This window comes from Rattus rattus, chromosome 5, assembly GCF_011064425.1.
Source record: "Rattus rattus isolate New Zealand chromosome 5, Rrattus_CSIRO_v1, whole genome shotgun sequence".
Classification (NCBI taxonomy): Eukaryota; Metazoa; Chordata; class Mammalia; order Rodentia; family Muridae; genus Rattus; species Rattus rattus.
The window spans coordinates 145,047,088-145,073,922 of record NC_046158.1 but is presented as its reverse complement, the minus strand read 5'-3'; the positions used below and the strand labels follow the sequence as shown (position 1 = coordinate 145,073,922).

Genomic DNA, 26,835 nt, shown 5'->3' with positions numbered 1-26,835 from the left:
GATGATGAACAGCGATGTGGAAGTGTAAGCTGAATAAGCCCTGTCCTCCCCCAGTTATTTTGGTCATGGTGTTCTATGACAGCAATAGAAACCCTAAGATAATAATTCTCTTTCTCCCAAAGTGCCAGGGAGGTTTATGAAGGCAGCGTGGGGAACATGAGCTACAGGAGGTCAGAACTACGCAGGGAACAGTGAAACATGAAGCCACACAGAATCTGAGGATCAGGACGGGGACACACGTCCCGAGAGCACCTCTGTGCCCTCACCACCCCAGGAAGGGCCTTCCAGTGCACACTCCCATATCTTTATCCAAGCAAGGTCGCAAAAGACCATACTGTAACCAGCTGGGACACAGATGGCCAGCCATAGTCTTGCTGGCCTCCAGGAGGGTAGCATCGAATGCATGACTCCTGCCTTTGGATGCCATCTTCCCTTCCTCCCTCATAGGAACTGTGAGAGGCCCTGCAGACTCCCAGCCATCTCTTCTTGGCCCTAACTGCTGAGCTGTCCTACACTCTTCCGTCCACCTTGCAAGCATTCCCTAAACTCAAGCTTGGCTTCCTGAGGCTCTGCAGTCTCCCCAGGGAGACAGGATGACAGCCCACAGGCAGGCTTCCTGGATGCAAATGACCCCACCTACAGATGACTGCCTACATGCTAATGGCTCCAACACAGAGAAAGTTCTGCATATAAACCCACACACGCTAACACTCACGAGGCTTTCTCTCTGAGCCTCCTGCTCCTGCATCCAGTCCTCTCTTGATGGTTATAGGCCTCACAGACCAATGACAAGTCAGAGCCCAAATCATTCATAACCCATCCAGTCAAGCATGGCTGTCTCCTAACACATTCTCAGCTTGACCAACCTGCCCTGTTCCCTTGCTCTGGCAGAGCCCCCACAACCAGATCCACCATCCCCTCCCTCAGCCTCCAGGGCACTCATGGGCACTCCTCTCTATGTCCTCCCCGTCCCCTCCTTGCTTTCCAGATGCACAGTTGAGTGTGGGTGACTTTGTCTATGAATGGGACCAGGCTATTGTTGGTACATCTGCTTTGGGTCCCATGGTGCTCTGGAAGTCAGGAGAGTACTCATGTCCCCATTCCCCCCACCCCACTGACACAGTTGACCCTCACTATGTCTTCCAATGTTTCCCCTGCCCCTCCTACAGAGCAGGCCAGGAAGAGCCCTCCACTTCCCTTTCCCTCTCTCCTTCTCCTCCCCTTCTCTTCTCCTTCCTCTCCCCTTCCCCTCTCCTCTTCCCTTCTCTTCCCCCCTCATCCCTTCCCTCCTCTTCCCCTCCCTCTTCCCCCCTCCTCCTGCCCCTTTCTCATCTCCTTCCCCTCCTCTCTCCCTGCCCTTTCCCTCCCCCTCACCCTCCCCTTCTGTCCCTCCCCTCCCCCCCTCCCCTCCAGAACAGCCAGGTTTCCCAGAGCAGGTGATGCTTTCACCCTCAACAAGGAGAACTGCCCTGTGTCTGCCTAGGAGCACAGTTTTAGTCCTGGGCCTCCGGGGTTCAGAACAGTCCCACTGGTAAATGAAAAGATTGGCCCAAAAAAGGACAGCAGAGTGGGGCCTCTCTCACAGCCAAAAATGGCTGAAGCACACGTCTTGCTAGTGCCAAGATGCTCCAAGATGAATGGCTTGACCATTGTCGGGGGTGGGGGTACCTGTAAGGCTGGAGGGACCCCTGTTTTGCAGCCAGCTCACCCGCAGTGCAAAATAGGTAAGTGCAGAGCTTGCAGCCCGCAAAAAGACCCCTACTTTCTGAGGCCTGGCGTCCAAGTCTGGTCTCCACTGTGTCACTGACCAGCTGTATGGTCTAGATCATGTGACCTGTGCTCCATGTGCCTCGATGTCCTCAGAGGATGGATCTTAAGCAGCAATGGCAAAAGGTGTCTGCCACTGTCACCGGGCCTCTCAATGATGAGGCAGGAGAATACCCACCAGTGCAGAGGACACCAGGATAGGGTCACTCACAGAAGGAAACCAAGGAATCAAGGCAGAGAAATAAACAAAAGGTGACCATGTTAGTTGCTTTTCTGTAGTGATAAAATGCTCAGGACCGAGGCAATGTTAGCAGGATGGGGTAACTGAGCTTATGGCCCCAAAGGGGTCAAATCCATCACCACGCTGGTGAGGAAGCATGGCAGCTGGCAGCTGGAGCCAGGAGCTGAGAGCTCACATCTTAAATGCAAACAGAAAGCAGAGTGAGCGAATCTCAGAAGATTAAAGCAGGTGAGAGAGCTGGAAAAGGCCACTGGAGGTTCAGGAAAGTGTGTGAGCCAACCCTGGGCCTCTAAAGGAGAGCGTGTGCCCGATAACCCGGCAGGGCCATACGGGAGAGCCCAGGATGCCCACAGTGCTCCTGGTGGAGGGAGGAGACAGGTTTGCTAGGAAACAGTTTCCATAACCACCACATTGGTCAGCCCAAGGCTTGGGCCTGAATTCGAGGACCTGCCTGGCTGGTCAGCATCTTTTCCGAGGTGGCCTCTAATCCAAGCAACACAAAACCCATATAATTGATGATTTTTTTAAAGATTTATTTTTATTATTTTATAGGTGTGTGTGTGTGTGTGTGCCCACGCGTGTGCATGCCATACGTGTGTGTGATGCCTAAGCTTCCTGTGGAGGCGAGAAGAGGGTGTTGGATCACCTGGAGCTGGAGTTACAGGTGGTCTGTGAGTCAACCGATGTGATTGTTGGGAACTGAACTCGGATCCTTTGGAAGAGCAGTGAGTGTTCTTTAACTACTCGGCCATCTCTCCAGCCCTCAGCAGCTGCTCAACTTTAATGTTCACACGGGAAGATATGGGTAACAAGACACAGCCTCGCCACCTGTGCACAAGTCGTTCAGTCGTGTGGGACACGTTCTCACTCGGCTGTAAGTGAAACTCTGCCCCCACTAAATGCTCAGGTCATTCCCCACTTCCCCAGCCCCAGAGACCCCTGAGTAACTTCCTGCGTGGTGACCTGCCCTCCTTCGAGGATCTCCTATCAGCAGAGTCTGTCCTGGCTTATTTCACTCAGCAATGCCCTCAGGATTCCTCGAGGATATAATGCGCATGTGAATGTCCCTTTTCAAAGCTGAATAATATTCCATCGTAGGTTAGACCACATCCTGTTACCTATTCGTCCTCCTGTGGAATGTGAGTAGCCTCTGTTTCAGCTGTCGTGACAAATGCCTCCATCGGCATGGCTCTACAGACAGTTCCCAGAGACCCTGCTTTGTATTCTTCTGGGTAGAGACCCAAAAAGGGAATGGCTGGATCCTAATACTAATTCTGTTCCATTATCACGGGGAACCGCAATCGCGCGCACCACTGTCGGTCAGAGCAGCTGCCCGTTTCCCCAACAGTGCACTGTGCCCCGATTCCCCACGGGTCACCAGAAACTGCTTCCAAGCGTTAGCAAGTGTCCACTGCGACTGGCAGGTGTGAAGTGGGCAGCCACCACCTTCAGAACCTTCCTTCTCGGCTAGGAAAGGCCCCGAAGTTCTGCTGCAAAGGCATGAAGATATGACTTCCATCCCCAGGCCCAGTGTGGAAACGCCAGACGCAGTGACATATACCTGTAACCAACCACAGCTCAGCCAGAGACAGGCAGCCTGTGGGACTCACTGGCCAGCTTCGCTCAACTGAATGCTGAGTTTCAGGTCACAGTGAGAGACTTTGTCTTCAAAAATAAGATGGACAGGTTCTGAGAAATGATACCTTAGGTTAACCCCAGTACACACACACACACACACACACACACACACACACACACACACACACACACAAAGACCATACACAAGCACCCTACACTCATATACCAACACCATCACACACTCTCCACATGCACACGCATACACACACCACACATACACAAAGACAAACACCATACACACAGAGCATACACACAAACACGCCACACATCAACACCCTATACACACACACTCCACATGCATGCACATACACCATATACACATAGACCATGAGACCATATAAACACACCACACACACACACACACACACACAACACACACACACACCCTATACGGACCATGAGACCATACACACAAACTCACCATACACACACAAAGACCATACACACACAAACAGCACTCACCAACACCCTATACACACATACACACACATATACACATTCAAACATACCACACACTCCACATGCACATACACACCATACAGAGATATATACACATACACTGACACGCCCAAATATACACACACATACACACGCAGTCTCTCACTCACTCCCTCCCTCCCTCCCTCTCCTCCCTTCCTCGCTCTCTGGCCTGAACACCCACCTCTGCCCCACAAACTCCATCCTTGATCCTTAGAAGACCCCAGCTCCCAGGCCAGTGTGTCTCACAGCGGAGAGCACTGAAGCTCAATAAGAAGCCCACAGAGACCTGGAGGCCCACAAGCCACGGCCAAGCCCCCACCACCTGAACCACAGCCATGCTTGTCCTGGGGAGGCATCTGAGCAGGGAGCCTAGGTGTGCGGAGCCCTCCGAGTTTCATGATGGTTCCCATCCACCTCACTGCCACCTCAGCTCTGGAAGGCCACCGAGTATTTGCAGTGACCGCTGGGCCTCCAGAGTCCCCACAGCAGCTCTCTGACAGGGCCTTAGGGGACACAGCCTCCTTCTGAGCGCAGGGCTGCTTTGGCACTGGGGGGTCTCTCTGTCCTAAGCCTGCAGCCCAGAGAGATGTCGGGAGAGAGGCAGGGCTGAGAAACGAGCTCTCTGCTGCAAGATGAAACACTTCAGTGTCCACATGTGTGCGGCACAGCTCTCAGACAATGTCATCATTGTAAACTGGATGAAGCTGAGGGTTTGGGCTGGGGTGGAGAAGGGGGAAAGATGGGTCTAATTATCTCTCCAGGGCTGGGCCGGTTGTTTGCCTAAAAAGACCCAGATTGAAAAGAGCCGAGAGCAAAGATGGTCTCTAGTCTAGGGCCTTCCTCCCTCACAAGCCGGTGGTCAGCCTTGGCCTGTCATTCATGTTCCCAGAGGGGGACCCAGATACCCAAGGCTGTCTGGTGCCAGTCCCATCCTCAACTAACAGAAGAACACGGAAAACAACATCGGTCATGATGATGGTCCGCTAAACCAGCTTCCCCCAGGCAGAGCTTTGTACCCAACCCTTCTGCTCCTGGCCATTCTGAGCAGCACTTGGATGTGTCTGTAGGTATCATACAGGTGGACAGGGTTACTAGAATTAAGTAGGTTGAGGTCATAATGTTGCTACACCCCACAATGCACTGCATAGCAGAACGGCGTGAGGGGATTAATGCTCATGCCCGGGATCTGAGTACTGGGAAAGTTCACCTTTAATCCAGTGCTCAGGAAGCAGAGGCAGGCAGAGCCCTGTGAGTTAGAGGTCAACATAGTCTGCAGAGTTTGGGCTACACGGAAAAACCCTGTCTTGAAAGGAAGAAAAAGAAAAAGGTCACTTGAGCCTACAGGTTCAAGGACAGCCCAGCAAAATGGTAAGACCCACTCTTAAGTTTTTCCTTTCTTCTTTATTAATCCATTACAAAGGTGGGATTAAATCCAGGGCCTTAGTCATACCGCAGACAAGCTCCAATTTCTTGCAGCTTAGGCCAGCTTCAACCTTGCTGTGCAGCTCAGGATAACCTTGAACTCCTGATCCTCTGGTCTCCATCTCTCAAGTGCTAGGAGTGCAGGCGTGTTTCACAATGTCTCCCAGATGTTACTGTGTGGTGTTGAGAGGCTCTGAGCTAGCAGGACCTCAAGAGGTCAAGGATGCTGGACTTGGTCCCTCTCTGGGCTGTCAGCCAGCTGGGTGGGACCCCAGTGCCTTTCACCACTCCCGAGTCCTTTTGCTCTTCCAGTGGGTCATGTCACACAGATGTGCCAGCATCCCACCAACCTGACCTCCATGTGGCTCTCTCCTTGTGCACCGCCCATGGCAGCAGCCACGGACCACATGTGGCCGCTGTGGCTGGGTGTTTTGCTTTTGTTGTTGTAGTTAATTTAAACTTAAATAGCCACTTGTGGCCTGTGGACTCTTCCCGGACGGACACGAGTCTGCAGCGTTGATGAATCTGCTCTGTTCTGAAGCAGCAGGTGCTGACTGCTCCAAACCAGCCAACTCGTGTAACTGACACAGGAGAGGAGGAGGCACGTGTGTGGGACACACGAGATGGCTCTCTTCAGAGACAGGAGGCTGGGAGGTGAGAAGACCTATGGAGGTCAGAATTCCACGGAAGGGCTGTGGGAAGAGCTTGGTGGGTAAAGTGCCTGCTACAGAAGCACAATGTGAGAAAGAGATCCACACCCAATATTAGCCTTGGGCCTCCACATGCACTGCATATATGTACACACACACACACACACACACACACACACACACACACCTCCACATGCCTTGCATACATGTGTACATGCACACTCATATACACACACACAAAGACCATACACAAGCACCTGCATACATGTGCACACACACACACCCCTCCACATGCCTTGCATACACATGTACAAGCACATTTATGCACATGCACACACACCCCTCCACATGCCTTGCATACACATGTACAAGCACATTTATGCACATGCACACACACACCTCCACATGCCTTGCATACACATGTACAAGCACATTCATGCACCACACATACACACACACACATACACACAAAGACCATACACAAGCACCTGCATGTACACACACACGTGCGCGCACACACACACACTCCTCCACTCCAGAGATTGGGGTCTAAGGCCACGTGTGGTTTTCAAGGACCCTGGAGACTGATGCTTCTGGTTCTGCCTGCACAGCAAACAGAAAGACCCCTGCTCAGGTCTCAGGTTCCCTGGAAGCAAGCGCTCACGCTACATACACGGCTGATGCCATTGTATGGACAGTTGTCAGACATGCCCAGGTGACACATGCTGGGCTCTGCCCCAGACTCACCCAGCCCTTGGTCCCCGGTCCCTTCCCAACTGGGCAGAAGTCAGCCTGGCATGCATAGGACGTCGCTAACCTCGTGTAGTCTCCATCCTGTCTCATCTAGAACATGGCTATGTATCTGTTGCCTACCGCAGGAACTGAACATCAGTTTCTACTGTGGGTCCAAGCTGGGACCAGCCCTGGCTCCACATCCTGGGTATGTGACTTTTGCTCCAGATCCAAGGACCCGGGCCACGGGAGGGCCATGGCTGCTCCCGCTAGATGCAGACTGTCACTGAGCAGAAGGTTGAACCTCACTGGCAATGTGCTCCAGATTGTACATAGACTATTCCCAACGGTATGTGCTGCTTGGGGACCCCACTTTGACAACCGCTGGGACACATGGCATCTGTGGAGCCTTTAGTACAATCAAAGGTCTTCAAAGATGGCTGCCATGCCTCTTCTGTTCACCTCAGCTCTGCCTACCACTCACCAGTCAGGTGTTCAGCAGCGTCTCTCGGAAGGAGACAGAGGGCATGAGCAACCAATGCCCTACAGCGCCCAGAACTCCACTCTGTGCCCCATTCCACTCAGGAAAAAAGCTGAGTATGATCTCGGGGGCCTGGACATCCAGTGGGACACAGCCTCTGCCTACCACTGACAGGGACTTGGGACAAGTTAGCCCATCTCTAGAAGGCTCAGCTTCCCCCTGTGACACAACGCCACACAAAGACCCCTACTTATGGGACTGTAGAGAAAAGTGTGGACAATAGAGGCCAGCATGCAATGTGACAAAACCCCCAACAGAGCCAGCCGGGCAGGGAGGGACCCAGGCCCAACAGCCAGGTGGGAGTGGGGCATGGTCTCCTCCTTCCCCACTGGCAAGGGGAGACACAGACCGCCGCAAGCAGCTGGGGCTGCAGGTCAGCTGGGCCCGCACAGCCTCGCAGCTGCTTTCATGCACTAGGCAGCGAGTCAGATCACTTGAGAATTCATAATCCTTCCTGGGGTCTGGGTTCCATCAGCCTAAACTCATTAGCCCCAGAGATGCAGGTGCCTCCAGAGGAGCAGGCTCCATCTCCTCCTTCAAAATAAGAGTCTCCTAGAGCGCTGACCTCAGGCCCCAGACCAGCCACGGACAACCATGGACAACCGAGAGCTCCATTTCACTGGGCGGCTGGAGGCGGTTTGGAGGAAACTGGAAATCTTCGAGGGCCCCGCTTCCTCAAGTTCACGTGTCTAGAAATGACACGCAAGCTCCTCGTCTGGACGACAAAAAACACGCTTAAAACCGCCCGTGGAGTCAGACATGGTGGCACGACCATGCCTTTAATCCCAGCATTTGAGGCAGAGAAAGGGACAAGGGCACAGGGATCTCTGTTGAGTCCAGGCCAACCGGGGCTGCGTGGTGAGACCCCATGGACCCACTCTGGACTGAGGAAGAGGCTCTTCCTACTGCAGACGCAGGGCAAGCTACAGACAGGCTCATGCCACTCCGAGCTCGGTGCAGGGCTCCTGCAATCTGCCATTAAAAACGGACTGGCAAACAAATTTCCATGATGCTTAGAGGCAGGTAGTGATGACCACTGGGTGTGAGAACATGGGGCTTCAGAGTTGGGGAGCACCCCTGTATCTCATTCTTTGCTCCAAGTGTTCAATGTGTGTGTGTGTGTGTGTGTGTGTGTGTGTGTGTGTGTGTGTGTGTGTGTGTGTGTGTGTGATGATGAAAATAAGACACACAAGAGGGGTACAACGAAACTGATGATGATGATGATGATGATGATGATGATGATGATGATGATGATTACCACTACTAACCTGGCTGCAATCAGAGAGCAGGTACAAACCCCTCTATCTTCAGCACAGCCACAGGCGACCAGAGGCTGACTCCCAGCCATCCATCTGTGTGGTAAGATCTACCTTCTAAAGCACCTGTGTCATGAGACAGCATGTGATCAAGCCTCAAGTCCCTCTCCAGACATTTTAGTTACATCTGGGAGTTCGGCCACCTCATCCATGACTTGTCTCTGCGGCCTTTTCTGCCACTTTGCCACCGTTTACACAATGACTTTGTCTTCACAGAACTGCACTCAAGGCAAGGAAAAGGAGAAGACAAAGGTTCGTTTGCTCAGCGGGAAGCCAAATTTTTTTTTCTGAGCCACCTCCTAGCCCACGGAACAACCAGAGGTTTCCTGTCCTGTCTGCTAATTCGAATAACATCCCAAGGCCATTTCGAGCTGCAAGGGAAGCTGAGCACTCAGATGGGGTGGGGGTGGGGCCTATGCTGTAATTGGGAGTTGTGCACTGTTTACTCCAATGGGCCAGGTAGCAGAGGAGGTATGGAGGACTTATGATCTGTCTACTGACAGTGCTGGAAACCTCTATTAAACCCATCCTGCATCTTCTCCAGGACTCGGCAGATGTTGGCCTAGTATGTCCATTCTTAACACTCTGGGAGGTGCAGGTCTCCGCCCACCCCCACCACATAAGCTACTCATTGTTGAACTGTGATGCCCATGACCAGTGAATTCTGATGAATGAGATTTGGCTCCCAGCAGACGTGCACTAGCCAGAAAGCACCCTACAAACATCTCCTACATCCCTTTCCTTCTTCCTCCACTGTCCATCAGAAGAAACACCCAGGCCCTGTCCCAGCATCCCCCAAGGGAACAAGCAGCAGCAGGGTGAAGGCTAGACCCCACCCACGACAAGGTCTGCCCGGGTTCAAGTCTCACCAACAGCTCTCAGGCAGAAGGCCTTTTCCACCGGGTTCAAATGTGGACCAGACTCTGACAACACTCAAGACATCTTGTCCCTATGTATGCTCTGACCAGGGAGATGGCTTCCATGGGTCGGTCCCTGAGCAGAACTCAGAGTCCCATCCAGCCCTGCTTCCACCTAGGGGACAGGTCCTCTGACCTTCTTTGATCACAGTCAAGAGCTTTTGCCCCTGCAGAAGGACTCCAGAAGGAGTCGGCTGGACATGTTACCGGCAAATGCTGAACTTCTGCTGGGTCTTCAAGGCCAGATCTTTGGGGCTGGGGTTAAGGTGAATCTAGCAGCACCCCTGGACTGCAGGGAGTCTGGTTTGATGAACGGCAAGCGATGTGCTAGGGCACAGCTTGGAGGTGAGCACTGGCCAGCAGGTTTAAGGCACTGGGTTCTGTCCCCAGTACCAATAAACACAAGACAACCATCAGATGCAGCCGGCCTTCTGTGCACATTTACCTCGGCACACTGCCGTGTCTGCAGGCTTTGAAAGCTGGCTTGGGTTCGACTTCCCCATGCATGCCCACCTCAGTACAAGCACCAGTGTAGGAAACCACAAGAGGGAGAGAACATTTTGATCCACTGAGCGCGGCTCTCGACAGCCACATCTGACCTTCCCTTTGTCTTCTATGAACACGTCTTCCTGCCCTCGCTTGCAGCCAGCCTTCCAGGGAACTTCAGAGAAGTTATGCATACTCTGTTCGGGGCACTCCTCCAGCTGGTCTCCAAGCGCTGTTTCTTTAAAATCCCTGACCAATGATCTTAATCATCCAACAGATAACTTTCTAGTGAAACAGGATCAGCCCAATGTGATAACACCGACTTCCTGTTTTGCCTCGCGCCCTGTCAACACAGGCAAGCTTCTGTCTGAGCCAGCTTCTCTCTGCTCGGGCACACCACCTCCATCCAGTCAGTGCACTATGCTCAGGGCCCTGGCTACATTCATAGCTTGCACTCAGACCGGGCGCAGCTGAGATCCCTGGGTGTAGAGTGTATACACACTGATCTCCTCTCTGCTCCTGTCAACTGGGCAGCCCAGAGTCAGGAAGCAGGGTCAACTCTAGAGATGGCCCAAGTCTCTGAGCTCAAAAAGCAAGGTCTTGGATCTACCAAGAGGTAGGAGTGGGCCTCGGAGCTGGGCTGCTTATGAAATGTTCCTCAATAGGGATGGGACGGAGACCTGACCACTTGGGGGAAAAGCCAGGTGAGGTGGAGCACTGCCTTGGGGTGGAGGGGAGGGGGACTCACATCAGAGGAGACAGAGGTCCAACTAAACCAGGAAGGAGGTGCTCTGGGTAGGCTAAGGAGGTCCCGGAAGGATGATGACGCACCCAGACAATGTCTGTTCACCATCAGGGGACCTGGGGGTCCACGAATGTGCATGGCAAGTCAGGCAGGAGACGCTCAGGATTTGGCCACCACAACGTCTGACACCACACTGACAGGCCATTATATACTGAAAATGGCAGAGAACACACCCAGCCTGTGTGCCAGCAAGGCATGTATTTAGCATCCCCGACAGCTGGATTGTGGGTAATTGCCACATCTCCTGATGATTTGACGCGCGCTTTATGTATACAAACAGGGTGTGGAGAAACAGGTGAGTGGCTAGGCTGAGCCTCGGGTGATGTATGATCGGAAGTCAGCTAAGGTCCAAGGCAGTCTCTGTGCTTTGCTGAGCTTTGAGGCGCACAGGAAGCTGCCTTGCCCATCTTGTCCATTACCCCAGGCTAGGACACCCAGCCTCCTCCTGGGGAAGCTAGAAGAGAGCACGTGAATGGATCCAGAATGGGTCCAGGCAACCAACAGGTCGGGGTGTACGCAGCATCTTTAGCCTACAGGGAGTGGGAATGGGGTAATCTATTTGGGGTACAGAGAGAGAACAGCTGGTTAGGGGTTCTCAAGGTATCCCTCGCCACCTTGTTCTCCGGGGCATCTTTCAGGAAGGCAGCGGGATCCAGGAGTGGTCCCGTTCTGATTGCGGTCTTTCTAGTAGTCAGGGAAAGACCCATCCCCAAGAATGTGGTCTCCCCTGTCATAGCGTGGCTGCTGCAAGTCTGCAACTGGTTCTCTAAGCTTTCAAAAAACATCACCCCACCCCACCCCCCAGTCGGTGGTTTCCCACTGGGAGGAGGGGCTTCTGCTCACCCAGAAGATTCTCAGCCAGGTCTGGGGATAACCTTTGAGCGTCATGACTTGCGACACAGGCAGTCCTATCATCCAGTGTGTGGAGGCCTAGGAAGTGGTGGAATATCCCATGGTGCACAGAGCAGGGAGACCCTACAGGCCAAATGCACACAAATGTACTCCTAACAAAAGAACCTCCATGTTCCCAAGGTGCTGAACCACACCGGCCCCGATATTCCTGGATCCCCTTCCCTGCCCTCCTCTCCACCCACCCAACCCCCACCGATACATTAAGACAACTCAGAGGGGGCTGAGTGGGTGAGAGGCAAGTCCCTTCGTTTATTGTTTCCTCCTGAGGGGAAGGACCAACCAGTACCTCCGTCCCATAAACATTTACTGGCCCTGGAAGGTTCCAGGCCCCACTGCCATTTTTAAGGGCTCGTCTCTCAACAAATGTTAAGGTCAAGTCAGTCAGAAAATGGAACTTGAGAAGGGGAAGGAGAGGGGATGGTGGGGCGGGGGGTGGGGGTGTTTTACAAAGTTCAAGACTGAGAAGTAAATGGAAAGACCCCCAGACAGCCCCTGCCCTGTGAGCAAATGTCTGTTTTATTCTAAGCCTTTCAGGATAGGCAAGGGAGCTTTAAATGTCTCCGGGCGCTACCCCACCGAGTCTCCAGTTGCCCACAGGCCCCCTTTGTGCTAATGGGTCTGAAGACTGATTGGTTACTGACCACCAGAGGTAATGCTACCACAGCACCCTGGTCAGCTGGGAGGGGCCGCCTGGCCACAAAGCCTTGAGACCTGATGCAGACTATACCTGGCAGGCATCTCCAGCAGGATTTGCTCTGGTGTGCCCGGGCTTGGGAAAAGCTTATCACACAGCACGCTGTAAAGACAAGCAAGCATGCCAGGCATCCACACGCCCACAAGCGCTGGCATTCTGGTTGCTCCCTTTAAAATATATGAATATATGAGCTGGAGAGATGGCTCAGCGGTTGAGAGCACTGGCTGCTCTTCCAGAGGTCCTGAGTTCAAATCCCGGCCACCACATGGTGGCTCACAACCATCTGTGATGGGATCTGATGACCTCTTCTGGTGCGTCTGAAGACAGCAACGGTGTACTACTCATACATGAAATAAATAAATAAGTCTTAAAAAAAACAAAAACAAAAACAAAAACAAAGCAGCTAAATTACTTTGGAGTAACGAGCTTCACAAGGGAACCTCACGGCTGATGCGCAGAGCTGCTACCTGTGACCTTTACCCAGGACTCCCAAGTAAGTGTGGACCAGAAACACAGGCTTGGGTCAGAATCACGCCTGCGCTGCTGAACCTGAATCAGCGGGTTTGCCCTGAAGGTCACGAGTCCTCCCCGTGCTCAGGGCCTCACTACAGTACACAGAAGCCTACAGCCTGCAGCCATCCCGCGTGCCCAGTGAGCCTGCATGCTGAGCCTCGAGATGGTCATACTCTAACCACCCTCTGTCCTCACTGTCATTCTAGACATGTTGTATGTCATGCAGGATTCGGACAGAGGTCTTTGCATTTGAACTGCACAGCTGCATTTGTTCCCAGAACTGTCCCATAGTGTTCCCCACAACTAACACACTCTCTCTCTCTCTCTCTCTCTCTCTCTCTCTCTCTCTCTCTCTCTCTCACACACACACACACACACACACACACACGCATCTTCAGAATCTACAGACACACCTACACACACACCTACACCCATGCACACGATTACACACACACACATAAATGCATATATGCACACACACAAGAACGGAACTCAACTCAACCCCATGTTAGAGGACATCCAGAGGTGACTCTCCTGATCACCACAAACTGCAACTGGAAGCTCTGGGCACAAGGTAAGACAGCTCCCACAGACTTGTCCACACAGCATCATGAGCTCTGACATCTGTAGCTGCCCCGGGGTTTCCTCAGAGGGAGTAGATGAATGAAGGGCCCCGAATATGAGACAGGGGCCCTTTGCCCTGCCTTAATGACAGAGGGAGGTCTTATAAGAGTCAGGATGAAGAGTCAGAGCCTGCTTCTCATTCTCTTACCCATCAGAATGGACCACGTCGTCAAGATTAAGGCCTAGCATCGGGTATAGTGTATTATCCTCCTCCATTCCTCCTCCCAGGCCAGAGAGGCTCGTGTTCAGCCACACGCACAGCCCACACTTAATAGATAGGAAAGGTGTGGCTGCCCCATGGCACTTACCCTGCAGAAAACTCAGAGAGTTAAAGGGGTAGGGGAAGGACCGAGGCAAGGGGAAGCCTAATTAAATGGCCACGTAGAGAGCTAGTTGTAAGTCCACGGGATCATCCTGACCCGTTTCAGAGAGGGTTAAATAAATAAGACTGAATTCTGCGCCTAGCTTCAGCCACACGAGTCCTGTGGGGAGTGAGAAACTGCCTCTGTGGCCCGAGAAGTTGGGCCTCTCCACTCAGGACAAGACTTGGGAACAAGAGACAGCCAGTGTCTTCTGGGAAAACAGCGGCAGTGTCCTCATCGCCAGGCGCTCACCCATAAATCACAGGACATCACCAAACAGATCCATGATCTCCCACCACCGCCACCAGCTGGGCACCAGGTTTGTTCAAACTGGTGGGGACCTTTCACATGTAATTCCTCACCATAAACAAACGGAGTCTGTGTTGTTTTCCTCTCTGGGACCCTGCTTACCCTGTTAGTCCCATCTATACCTTTATAAAACAAAACAAAACAAAACAAAATCTCCCAACATGCTATTTACTGTGCACTTAGCTTCTACGAAGGCAGTGCATTCAAAATGTACCAGGAGGGACTATGAGATCAGACACATTTGCAGGACTCTGCCTGGAATGTCATCACCCCACCCACGCACACAGACGCAGACAACTGACCGGAGAACACCTGGTGCACTCTGGGAATTGTGCAAGGCAGCAAGGAGGGCTGGAGTCCTTCATCTAAAGCCAAAGCAACCAGATGCTGTAGGCTGTATGTATTTACATGTGCACACGTGTGGATGGGTAGGCACATGTATGCGAACATGCTTTTTGCATGTGCTCGAATTGCACGTGGTCATGCCCGCGTCCCATGTGCACGATCGTGTGGGGTCACCGGGCAGGTGAGCCACTGGTCCGTCAGATACAGAGATACCGTTTAGTGCCCCTTAACTGTTTAGCAACGACGCTGAGAGGCAAGGAGAAGGCACAGTCCTCATCCTAGGGCTTCAGAACACGCAAGAACACAAGACCTTACTCACTGACAGATTTAATTAAGCATGACTGCACAGATGTAAGCCTAAAGGCTTTGGGGGAGATAAAGATGGGGTAGAGCATGTGGTCTCGGAGATGCTGAGACATCCACACACTACCTCAGACTCTCCAAATGGCACGGAGAGCTGAAGGAAGTTTGTGGGGCTCTGGAAGGAGGGCACCCACATTTGCCTCAGGCCTCGGACATGGTCTCTCGGTTCCTCCGGCCTCTCAGGAATCCACACCAGGCTTTATTGATGCTGTCTGCACACGGCCAGCTGCAGGAGTCAGGGGCCCCTCTGCACCTGCCCCAATCACAAGTGGAAGCTGCAGGCTCAGTTAATGAATGCTCTGGGCTTGTCACTCCCCCGAGGGGAAAGACTAGTTGTACTTTGACTGGCTTCCAGAAAGGGGTGGGAAGAAATAACCTCGGTAATGAGATTTCTTTTTTAATTAAACTTCTTCATGTTGGAATAAGTTTTTATTTGAAGTTTCTATACAGACCCTTCATTCCGTTTTGGTCTCCCAGGTAGTGGTTTTTGTTTTAAAATAACCACAGATGTTGAAACCCAGGGAAAGAGTCAGCACTTGCTCTGTTCACTACTGGTGAGGTGGGTGTTCTGTTCTCATTTCTGTCAGATAGCATCATGGGGAGTGGTCCAAAGCCTTTGCTGATCGGGGTGGAGTGGACAGAGAAAGTCAGTTTTCTCTGAAAACAGGAGGAAACTTAACTCAGGGAATTTTCTTACATTTCCAATGCTTGTTCTCAGCATCTGTGTACATTTTTTTTTTTAATGTGTAGCCAGTGTGGCCTTGAAAGTGCTCCATAGCAAGGCTAGCCTCATGCTCCTGATCTTCCTCCCTCTACCTCCCAAGTGCTGGCATTACACACCTGATATCATGTGGCCTCTGTGTGCCAAACAAGAGCCCTGCTAAACTAGTTACACACCTGCAGGCCGCCACTCGACCTCCAGATTCACAGTCAACGGCTTGGCTGAGAGATGACTCGATGTGAATGATGCTCAGTGCTCAATCATGAAGCTCAGGGTTGTGACCCCGGCACCCACATAGGGAGGCTCACGAATGCTAGTAACCCTGACTCAAGGGATCAGACATCCACTTCTGGCCTTGGTGGGCATTTGTGAGTACTTGTGCACGTGCATGCGCACGCACGCACGCACGCACGCACGCACGCACAGAAAAAATAAAACAATCTTTTTAAAACCCGAAATGTGGAGGCTGGCAGGATAGTTCAGCAGATAAAGACACTTGCTGCTGGGGTTGGAGAGATGACTCAGTGGTTAAGAGCACTGACTGCTCTTCCTAGAGATCCTGGGTTCAATTCCCAGCAACCACATGGTGGCTCACAACCATCTGTAATGGAATCTGATGCCCTCTTCTGGTGTGTCTGAAGACAGCTACAGTGTGCTTATATATAATAAATAAATCTTTAAAATAAAAAAAAAAAAGACACGGGCTGGAGAGATGGCTCAGTGATTAAGAGCACTGACTGCTCTTCCAGAGGTCCTGAGTTCAAATCCCAGCAACCACATGGTGGCTCACAACCATCTGTAATGACATCTGATGCCCTCTTCTGGTGTCTGAAAACAGCTACAGTGTGCTTATATATAATAAATAAATCTTTAAAATATATATATAAAAAAAAGACACACTTGCTGCCAAGCCTGACCAACTGAGTTTGATCTCCAAAACCATCATGGTGGAAAGGGGGAACCAGCTTCCACAGGTTGTCTTCTAACCTCCTCCTGCCACAGGTGCACCCCCTGCCCAATAAATAAATGTAATAAACTTTTTAACTGAAATTCAGACTAACATACCAAAATGAATACAGTTTTACCCACTCCAACAAGTACATTTATCATACACCTATTTCTGGGATTTCTGTTTTCTTGAGGAGAGGACTGTTGAGGATCCGGGAAGGAGAGGACTGTTACCCAGCCTCTGCGGCGTGAGGGGATGACTCCAAGACGTTAAAATGGTTCAATGGCTCGCCCAAGGTCACACAGGCTACTCTACCAGGGTGGAAACAGACGCATGGGTTTAAGCCGCGTCTAAAAAGAATTACTGTGGATGTTCCTCAGGGCTCCCTTGCCAAGCCACGCCCACCGCTGTCACCAAGGACTTCCGTTCCTCGCAGGGAAGCCCCCAACCCCCCACCCCATAGATCATCCAGAATTAACTGCAAAGTGTCAGGAAACTTGGCCAGGCGGCCCGAGCATGAGCGAGGGCTGGAAGTCTTCACTGTGAAGCCCTTTATAGAAAGCCGGTTGGCAGCCCCGGCTCCTGCATGGGAACAAATTAACAATGGCATCCCAAACACAGGAAAGGAAGGAAATTGGAAACACAGTCAACGCTTGGCCGGCCCTTTGAAATACTGTACCATGCTACTGACATCAATTAACGAGAAGCAGGGTTGTGCTGAGAGGCTCCGGTTTGGAAATGCATTAACACACGTTAAACATGTTGGTACAGGAACCAGATTATAAGCGCTCTGGTTCTCAAACGATAAAGTGGTTGCTCAAACCCTGGTGTTCCGCAGAGGCCTCATTAATTCGATCCACCCCTTGAGGATCAGCGGAGGCTTTGCGCCGCTCCCCGCGATGCCTTCCGACACAAACGTTGAAAGGACAGCCTGGCACATGCTTCACAACGGGGCGTGTCGGGCTCCGTGCACTCCTGACATCCCCCAAATCATAAACAGCCCATTCTGGAGGAGGCGGGGGGGGGCGGTTCCCAGCCCAGCCCTGGCGTTCATCTGTACCGCCATTGCACTTGGGGGTCGAGCGATTTTTCACCCGGGGGAGGTTAACCGTGAAATATCTGTTCCACATTAAGAAATACCAAGTCACATTTTTTGTCAAATAGTATTTGTCAAATGCCGTTTGCTGCAAAACCCGGGGAATTCAATCCCAGCTGAGCACACAGCTAATACCGACCGGCTCACATAATCGCCCCGGCGGTGCATGCGAGCTTACAGTGCAAGCCATCCTGCCTCTGTAAACACTTGCAGGGACTAGGAAGGAGAGTTCTGGAATAAATAAAGCACGTGCCCCGAGCTGCCCCCGGCACAAAGAACCCCGCATGCTGGCGGAGCCCCTGGATGGTTTTGCAAGAATGTTCTAGGGGGCGAGTTGGTGAATCTCAGCTTTTCCGACTGCCCATGCGGAAAAAGCGGGCTTCTTTGTTAAAAGTCCAAGGTCACCAACACGGTCTCTAAACACACACCCTCCGCGGCGTCCCAGCATCGGGGTCCAAGTCCTAGGCGTCACCGATGTCCCTCTTCCCCACTGACATCATCCCTCCCAATCCCATGTCGATCTGGGATCCATCAAGCCTGGGTCATTGGAGTGTGTGAAGCTAAAAGTGTTATCAGTTTCTATGTAAATATTGGTGTTTCCTCACCCCACGGAGGCGAGGGGAGGCAAAACAGCATGGGCGCGTTTGACTTAAACTAATTAAAAACAGAGCGCTGTGCAATTCAATATATTGATTTTACCAGTGGGACTTAAATCTTTTATAATAAGTGTACACAGCTGCGGTTCCCTCCCACCACCTTGCTCTCCCGCTAATCCCTGAGTGCATTCCTTCTGACAATAACAAGACAGATCCTATACATCCCTGCCTGCGCCCTGACCCCAGAGACGCGGCGGAGCGCGCGAAGGCAAGCCGTGCAGTCTCCAGCCACATCCCCTGTGTGTCCACGGGCCGCAGCCGTGGCCGCGGAGCGCCAGACCGCTGCTGGGTGGAAAGTGTTCTCCAATCCACAGCTACACGGAAGGGCAGGGCGGGAAGGGTGGGGAAGGCAACCGGAGGACACTGTGAGACTCGATGAGGGCCAAATATGACCTTAGCAAGTGGGGTGGGCGAGATATGAAAGCGGCAGGGTCATCAATCAACCTCCACGGGACTCTGCCTGGGATGAAGTCATCACTTGTCCCCCGGTTCAGCAGGCCTATGACATGTGCTCACGGGCGTCCGCCCCGCTGTGCTCATCCAGGCAAAAGCTTGCAGGCTGCCACCAGTCGCGGCTAAGGTAGGGCCCCAACCCAGTTCTCTGGAGCTGGGTCTCTGAGGGTGCCCCTCCCTTTCTTCCCTCCACGCAGGAAAACAATCCACCGGTCTCCTCCGCGCCACCTCCCACCTTCCAAGGGAACCCGAATCCGCCCTGGGATAAAACCCCAAAGCAGCCATCTGAGCTGCCATTCCCGGCCCCAGCCTTAGCCTGCCTTGACTGCAGAAGGGAAATACACACAAAAGATCCAAAACAGTTCAAATCTGGGTCACATAATATCCTTGGGAAAAGGGGAGGGGGGAATCTTTGATTTATAGATCCAGGAAAATGAGGTTTAAAAGTGACTTTGAAAGGGTTCCTCAAAACACAGCTGTGGGTACACCCCTATGGTGAAGTTGATCTGGAGAGAGAGGGAGGGAGGGAGGAGGGAGGGGGGAGAGGGAGGGAGAGGGGGAGAGAAGGTGAAGGGGAAATACATGTGACATCTCTATTAACCTTCCGCTGCTAACCAAAAGGGTTGGAATGTGAGGGAGCCCCTTCCAAATTCTAAGGCGGGCCAGTTTACAGCTGCAGGCTCCGGCAGCCACTCTCTGTGGCGCGCTCCCCAAAGGATGCCTTTAAATTGTAACAGGACCTTTCCTTCCCCTTCCCCAGTGGCCTGGTCTGTTCCGAGGGTTAAAGGAGAGATCTTAGTTTCAAACACTTGTCTCCGAAAGGGACAGCCAGATGGGGGGGTAAAGTGAAAAAACAAACTGCTAGGCCTCACCTCTGCTTACCAGAACAAGTTAACAAAAGCCACTTCTCTGTGCTGACTACAGTAATGACGGGGTCCAAGCAGGCTCCCTTTTCTAACTTAGCTTCGAAGATTAAACAAATTTCATTCCTTCCCAACCTGGCCCAGGAGATAAACAGCAGTCACATACACCCTCTCCAAGCCGGTTGGCTTTCTAGAAAGATTCTGAACAGGGCTTTTGGCTTCCCGAAGAAAGAATAGCTGGGGTTAATAATAGCTAGGCCAGGTCTCTGCAGGATCAACTTTGCCTGGGGACTGTTTGAGAGAGTGTGGCCTGTTTTGAATTCCAAAATGAAGTCTACCCAGAGGAGTAGGGGGCTTGTTAATCCAAACCAGTTTACAGATCTTGTCATTGAACTTCGGGGCCAGAGCCGGGAGGATGGGTGTCCCACGCTAGCCGCTAGCCGGCTTTCCCAGGGACTTTATGGTTCAGGCTGGTCTTTGTCATCTGGGACAGTCAAGTCCTCACACGCAGCACCTGGTTTTGCTGTAAATTTTCCTCTGGTGTGGATCCCACTAGGCCTGGCAGACTGCTCGAATTCCAGGGAGAACAACTTACAAGAACAAAAACCAGTTTGGCTGCAGACAGGAGGAGAGAGGCAGGGGATCTGCAAAAGCCTTCAGGGTTGAGGCAGGGGGTCCCCCAAGCAGGCAGGCCTGAGGGAGAATGGCGGAGGTGTGTGGGCAGAGGTGCGTGTGGAAGGCGGCCAGGGAGTCGGTCTCTGGCACCAACACCAAATGCTCTAAGGGTGACAAGGGGTGGTTTGACAGGAACCAGGACCTTTTCTCATTCGGGGAGCAAAGGGTAAGCGTGAACCTGGCATTCTAAAACTTGTCTATTTCTGACCAGACTACGCTTTTCTCAGCAGCCTCCGTGTGGGGATGAGTCTCTGGGGTCGCTACACCCTTCTTCAACCCAGCTGCCATCCCCAGGTCACAGCAGCAGGAGCAGGAGGCCTATGCCTGTGCTGTGGCCCAGCGGAGATTAAAGATGCACCTACAGGAAGCTCTTAGCAGCTACAGTCTGGGGCTTCCCCTAATTACCTCTAGCTTAGCGAGAGAAGGGGAGAGAGAAAACAAGACCCTATCCCTGGGTCCTGTTAAAAGCCACCCTGCTATCTAATTAGGAGTGATGGTCCAGAAAGCCATGCCTGAGAAAGTCAGGACAGTCCCACAAAAGCCCACGGCCAGCCCCACTGATTAAGAGGCTCAGACAAGCCAGGCTTTGTCCTGTCAACATGAAAGAAAGAACGGACTGAAAGGTGTGTGTGCAGCCAGGGGAAGCCACCCAGCTGTGGCCTCCCCAGCAAGCCCCAGCTTGTACCGGAGGCCGGGGCTTGGGGGTGGGGAGCAACCGCCCCTGCCAGGTTCCCAGCAGGGCCCTGGGAGCTGCCCTGGAAGCCACCTGGCCCTTTGGGATGAGGGAAGCCAGCTGGGGCCACACAGCCAGACCTGAAACACAGAGACTGGCACCAAAGTCTGGGATTATCGGTGGACCAGCTCTGAACTGTCAGCTAGGACCCCACTCACTGCCTTCCTGGAGATCACAGAGAACAGAAGAGGCCATAAGCCCTGACCCTCACCCAGGGCCTTGTTATGCCTGCCTTCAGGATGGGTTCGCAGATCCACGTTGACCACATACTGCTAAGTCTCTATTGAGGAGTCGACTTTAGTTTTTGGTAATAAATCCACATTTTTTAAAAAAAAATGGACGCAGTGAAAGGCGGCCTCCCTCTCCCAGCACACCAAGCCCTACCCCCAGGAAAAATCTCTTTGCAATTGGCCTTTCCTACCTTCAGGGTTTGGAGGCTATCCCAAAGCAGGGCCTTTTTCTTAACAAGTGTCTGAGGAGAATTTGAATTTGCTCTGTAATATTTTGTCAGCTCTATCACAGGCCTTTATACCCTGACCCTTGATTCATTATTTGACACTTTTTGATCGTAAATGGAAACAGACAATGGTCTCCCAGAAGCTCCAAGGCCTTTATCTGGAGCTGAGAGGATTAACGTGGACCCTTTCTTCCCAGAGATCCCTTCAGAGCCCCAGGTGCCCAGTGAGAGAGAAAAGGGGGGGAGGTGGCCTTCAAGCTTCATTATTTCCAGGTTGACGGGCGCCCATGGTGTGTTTGGTGTCTTGACTTGGGGTTTTCTCAGCAACTTCCACAAGCAGAAGAAAAGCGACTCAGGAAACAGCACTATCAGGGTGTGTTATCACCAAAGCCAAATATTTGATGGCCAGCCCCACAGCGCACGGTTGGGGGTTAGTTTGAGCAAGTTAGATACTTGTGCGCGCACAGATGCAGGGGGAACTGTCTCAGACCAGCCGTAACCCAGCCTCTCATCCCTTGGTTGGCTGGAACTACAGTATGGAAACGGTTTCCCCAACCATTCCATGGCGGCCTCTGTTCCGAGGTCCCCAGCCACCCAATCGCCAAAACCCGTGGTAAACGCTGAAAATGGATTCTGCCCGCCCGGGACCTATCATTAAATATTTAAAATAGAAAACTCGCAATGGCAACGTTCTTTCCCCGGCTCCAGCCGAGAGTCCAAAGGTGGGCGACTGGCGGCTAGGAGAGGAGCCCCGCGGCACTCCGAGCGCGCGCCGAGAAGGCGCACCGCAAAGGGACAGGTAGGGCTGGCCAGAGAGGGGAAGGAAAGGGGATGTGCGAGATGCCAGAGCCAAGCTGGGCTCAGAGGGGCGGAGGAAAGGCGGGAAGGCAGCTTTATTCTCAAGGGCCCTTTAAATCCAGGTAGCGCGGGCCTCTGAAGCCGGTTCAGCTCACATGACCCAGCCGGGCGCTTTGAACTAAGCCGCTGCCGGGCCGGGACCTCCCGCTCCTGAGTGAGAGGAACCCGCGGCGGAGCAAGCAAAGAGACTCCGGGCAGGTCCTTCCCTCTCGGTACCCCCCACAAACCCTCCGAGCCGACAAGACTCACCGAGACTCACAGAGCTTAAAGACCCCGGTGCAAGAGTCTCTGGCCGGCACTGATGCTTTGCAAATGGGAAGGTGGACCACAGTGGTTGAAAGCAGCCACCCTCTCCCTGTCCCAAAGTAGCCCTGGTCTGAGATATATCACCTCCTACCGCCACTCACCTAGGTTGACGAAGCTCATGACCATGTCGGCGTCGGTGAGGAAGTGGCTGTCCTGAAGGCTGGCTAAAGGGGGACCCTGGGTACTGAAGACGGCCTTGTAGGGGTAGGAGAAGCCCTGTCCGTCCGGCCCACTCTCCTCCACCGCCATGGCGTTGTACAGGTCCAACATGAACATGGGCGCCGAATTATGTTTTCCCTGAAGGTGCGGGCGCGGGCGATGGGGCAAGCCCAAGATGGACAGGATTTCCCGCTGCATCTCCCGCCGCTCCTGACTGCGGAGGCGCCGGTGGATGAAACTGGAGTGCACCTCGTTGTCCAGGCTGAAGTCGGCCAAGGCAGAGCGCAGCAAGAACAGAGGCGCCCAGAGCGCCACGAAGCTGTGTGGCGCCGCAGCGCGCAGCGAGCGCACGTGCATCGCGCCGGCTCTACGCGCGATCCGGGGCACCGGGCCCGCGCCGCCCCAGGTGGCAGCGGAGGGGGCAGGGCAGCGGTCCACGACCCGAGGTCACTTGCTGCAGACGAGCTTCACCGTGGCCTCGCCACTCATGGCCACTCCCCGGCCGACTGCGCTCTGCCCGAGACGCCCCAGTCCTCTACTCAGTTCTGGCCCGGGGCCCCTCGGCCCGCACTCGCCAGGACGCACCGCAAGGCTAGCACAGCAACTCCAGAGAGAGAGCAAGAGAGCGAGGAGGCGGGCCGGGGTGGGAGGAGCAGCAGCTTGCAGACCTTCAAGTCCGGAGAGCGAGTGCCGGGGAGGCAGCAGGGCGCTGGGCGAACCCTCGCTCCCTCCTCCCGCTCTGCTCGCGCTCCGGCCCGCCGGCACCAGCGAAAAAAAAAACCCCTTCCGATCTCCCGCGCCCCAAACAAGGGCCCCAGGTCGCTTCTCCAGTCCTGCGCGCCCCAGATCGCCCGCCAGCCGCCTCCGGAGCCCCGGAATGGGGCGCGCTGGGGCCGAGGAGTGGGGGGAGGAGCAGGAGGACCGACTTCCCCGCCCCTCCCGCTCCCGCGGCCTCCCACCTGCGCCTGTCCCCGCCCTCCCCAAGTCTGGCCCAATGGCTTCATTCATTCCTCCCAGGGCGCTCTACAAATATTTACCGAGTGCCCACCGGGTGTCCGGCACTGGGATGGACGCCGCAGGGGCGCAGAGAGAGGAATCCGAGGCTGCAGCCCTCTCGAGACTCGCACTTGGAAGTGGCCAAAGTGTAGCAGCTATGGGCTGTGCTAGGAAAGCATCCCGGAGGGAGCGCAGGAATCCGAGAAGGCTCCTCGGAGGTGGCCACTCTTGGACAAGGCTCATCTTTCGAACCTCCCGAACACTTCATTTGCTCCAGTCAAGCAGAAACACCCGCCCACCCCCGCCCCGTACTCCCACCGCCTGCCAGCTCCGGCTGCCCTGGCTTTTGCTCCTCAGGGAAAGTTCTCTCCCTGCCCCTCCCCCTCGGGTGCCACTTCCTCTGGTGGAGATAAAGTTGTTTCCTCCTACAGACGTTACTTTTATTTTCTGCACTTCACTCCCCAACACACACAAACACACACACACACACACACACACACACACACACACACACACACACACTGAATTTTCCTGTCGCAAAGGACTAGCCTCCCTCTCCTCACAGAAAGAAAGGACCCAGACAGATGCTGGAGCTCTCAGTGGATAGCTGCTCTTTAGAGCCTCAGTTTCCATGTCTGAAAAATGGGAGCAAAACAGCATTCACTCAGAATGGCAGTGAGCTGTGGGGTGGTAAGCCAGGCCTCCCTGCTCTGCTGAAGGCAGGCTCCAAGAATATCCATGGGAGTCTGAGGTAAAGAGTGGCAAGAGGGGCTTGGGAAGGACCTTGAGTAGAGGGCTCCGTCTTGAAGTCCTAGGGTGAAATGGGACAGCCTGGTCTTCCAGGCTTCTGGAAACAGAGATAGCTACCCTAGGGCTCTCTGGGCTCCTTGGGAGCATTTTAGACCATGTGGCTGCCTGAGGGGCCGCAGGGATGGCCCCAAAAGAGACCTGCAGGTCATAGTCCAGGCTGTGGATGCCAACATTACTGTGTCCCATGCCAGCGCAGCCCTGAGAGGCCCCTCCCCGGACCTGCTGTGGCTTGTGAACTGAGGCCACTCAGGCTGTGAGCTGGAGACATGACCTCCAGTGACCAAGTTACATTTCTTAATATTGAATAAACAAAGGGGCCCTGCCCTTACTTCGGAAGGCTGTGTGTGGCCTTCTGTGGCCAGCAGGAGTGCCACACATAGGCCAGGCAGGAGGACATCAGAGTGATGGAGCCAGTGTGGCGACCTCCATGACTAGCTGGTTCTCAGGCCCCTGGAAACATCAAGGAGGTCTGGGACAGAAGCATGGCAGTCTTTCCCGTTTCTTCTCTCTGAGAAGCATCAGAGCTCAGGTGGAGGAGGCAGCCAAGAAGGCAGAGATCGGACGCCTTGCTGGGCTTGGGTAGGGGAGAGACATGTGACCCATGGGCGGCCATGACAGGAAAACCACTGTAGTCTCTGTCCGTAAAACAGCACCCTGGGTCACTGCAGTCCCCAGAGAGACTGGGCTGCACAGATGAAATGACAGGCGGGACAGACAGCTTCAGAAGGAAGGACTTTCCTGAAAAGGTTATCAAGAAGAAGAGTCCAGCCAGCAGGTTCCCCCAAAGCAGAATCAAGAGCTACACCAGCCCCAGCCCTGCCCAAGGTCTCTGCCAAAGAAGTCTCTACAGGTTACCCCTTCTAAAGTCTAGACTGACATCAGGTTAAGGTGTGCGGCTCACAGAAGCCTCCTAGTTCAAATCCACCCTCCATCTTTTGGAGCATCTCCCTAGCAAGCAAGGTGGGGGCATCCTGAAGGGAGGTGCAGGTCTGGGTGCTGCTACTTTGCACATGGAAAATACTCATTTGTCACGGGTTCTTTTTGGCTCCTCTACCAAAGACCCATCTCCTAGTGTTTCCTACTGGGCTCTCCCCTCCCCTTCTTCCCAACACACACACACGGGGGAGAGAGAGAGAGAGAGAGAGAGAGAGAGAGAGAGAGAGAGAGAGAGAGAGAGAGAAGATATCCCCTCACCAAGTACCTGTTGGGCGAATGGTAATCAGGCAAACCAAACCTAAAAGGCCAATGTCTGAGGGGCGGACCATGAAAGGCCAACCCCTTCCTTCCCAGGCCCCTCTCCCAGGTCCCCACCTCCCAGAGGCCACCTCTTCTCATTCCTGAAGCTCCAGAGATAAGATTCCCTCTGAACTCCTACCACCCCAATTATCTCTCAGCCAAACCCTGGGGGAGGGAGGTCTCTTCTGCGCTTCCTCCCAGAGGAGTCCCTAAGACCTCACCCAGCTGTTTCCTGAGTGATAGAGCAGACAGGCAGGACAGATTCACCGCTGGAGCACCAGGTCGCTCCAGAGAAGGCTTTGAGGATCCTTGGAGACAACCTGGTGGGAAGGAAGTGATAGCCTGGGTCCTGGGAACCTGGGGCTCCACACTCAGAGCTTCCAGCTGTACATAGTGAAAGTAGAATTGGCGGGCTCCTGCCTTAGTTTTCCTGTCTGTAAAATGGGAGACTGGGATCCTCCCAAGGTTGCTTGAGGAACCACATGTTCCCCACGGGGAAAGGGTTCTGCCAGGTTCCCCGGGTACAGAGGCTATCCTTGGTAAATGCTAGTTACCATCTGATTAAGAAGGAAAACCCACCAAGAAGAAACTCCTGGCAGTTAAAATGAATTAAATTTCCCACGGCGGCCTGAACAGAGGCAGGAGCAAGATAGCCCAGAACAAACAGCCATGGCCTGAGAGGAAAGGAGGATCCCACCCCCCCACCCTTTGGTCCAGGGACTTCCTGAGTAGCCAGGCCCTGACCCACAT

At 53.5% G+C, this 26,835-nt stretch overlaps 1 protein-coding gene across 1 annotated transcript in view; it reads right to left on the bottom strand.

Annotated features, from left to right (window-relative positions):
- Bmp7 (bone morphogenetic protein 7) overlaps positions 1-23,400 on the bottom strand; it is a 51,104-nt gene extending 27,704 nt beyond the window's left edge. The window contains exon 1 of the mRNA XM_032902643.1: positions 22,986-23,400. Within this exon, the coding sequence (XP_032758534.1) occupies positions 22,986-23,400 (415 nt within the window). The remainder of the gene's footprint in view (positions 1-22,985) is intronic.
- Positions 23,401-26,835: the final 3,435 nt, after the last annotated feature.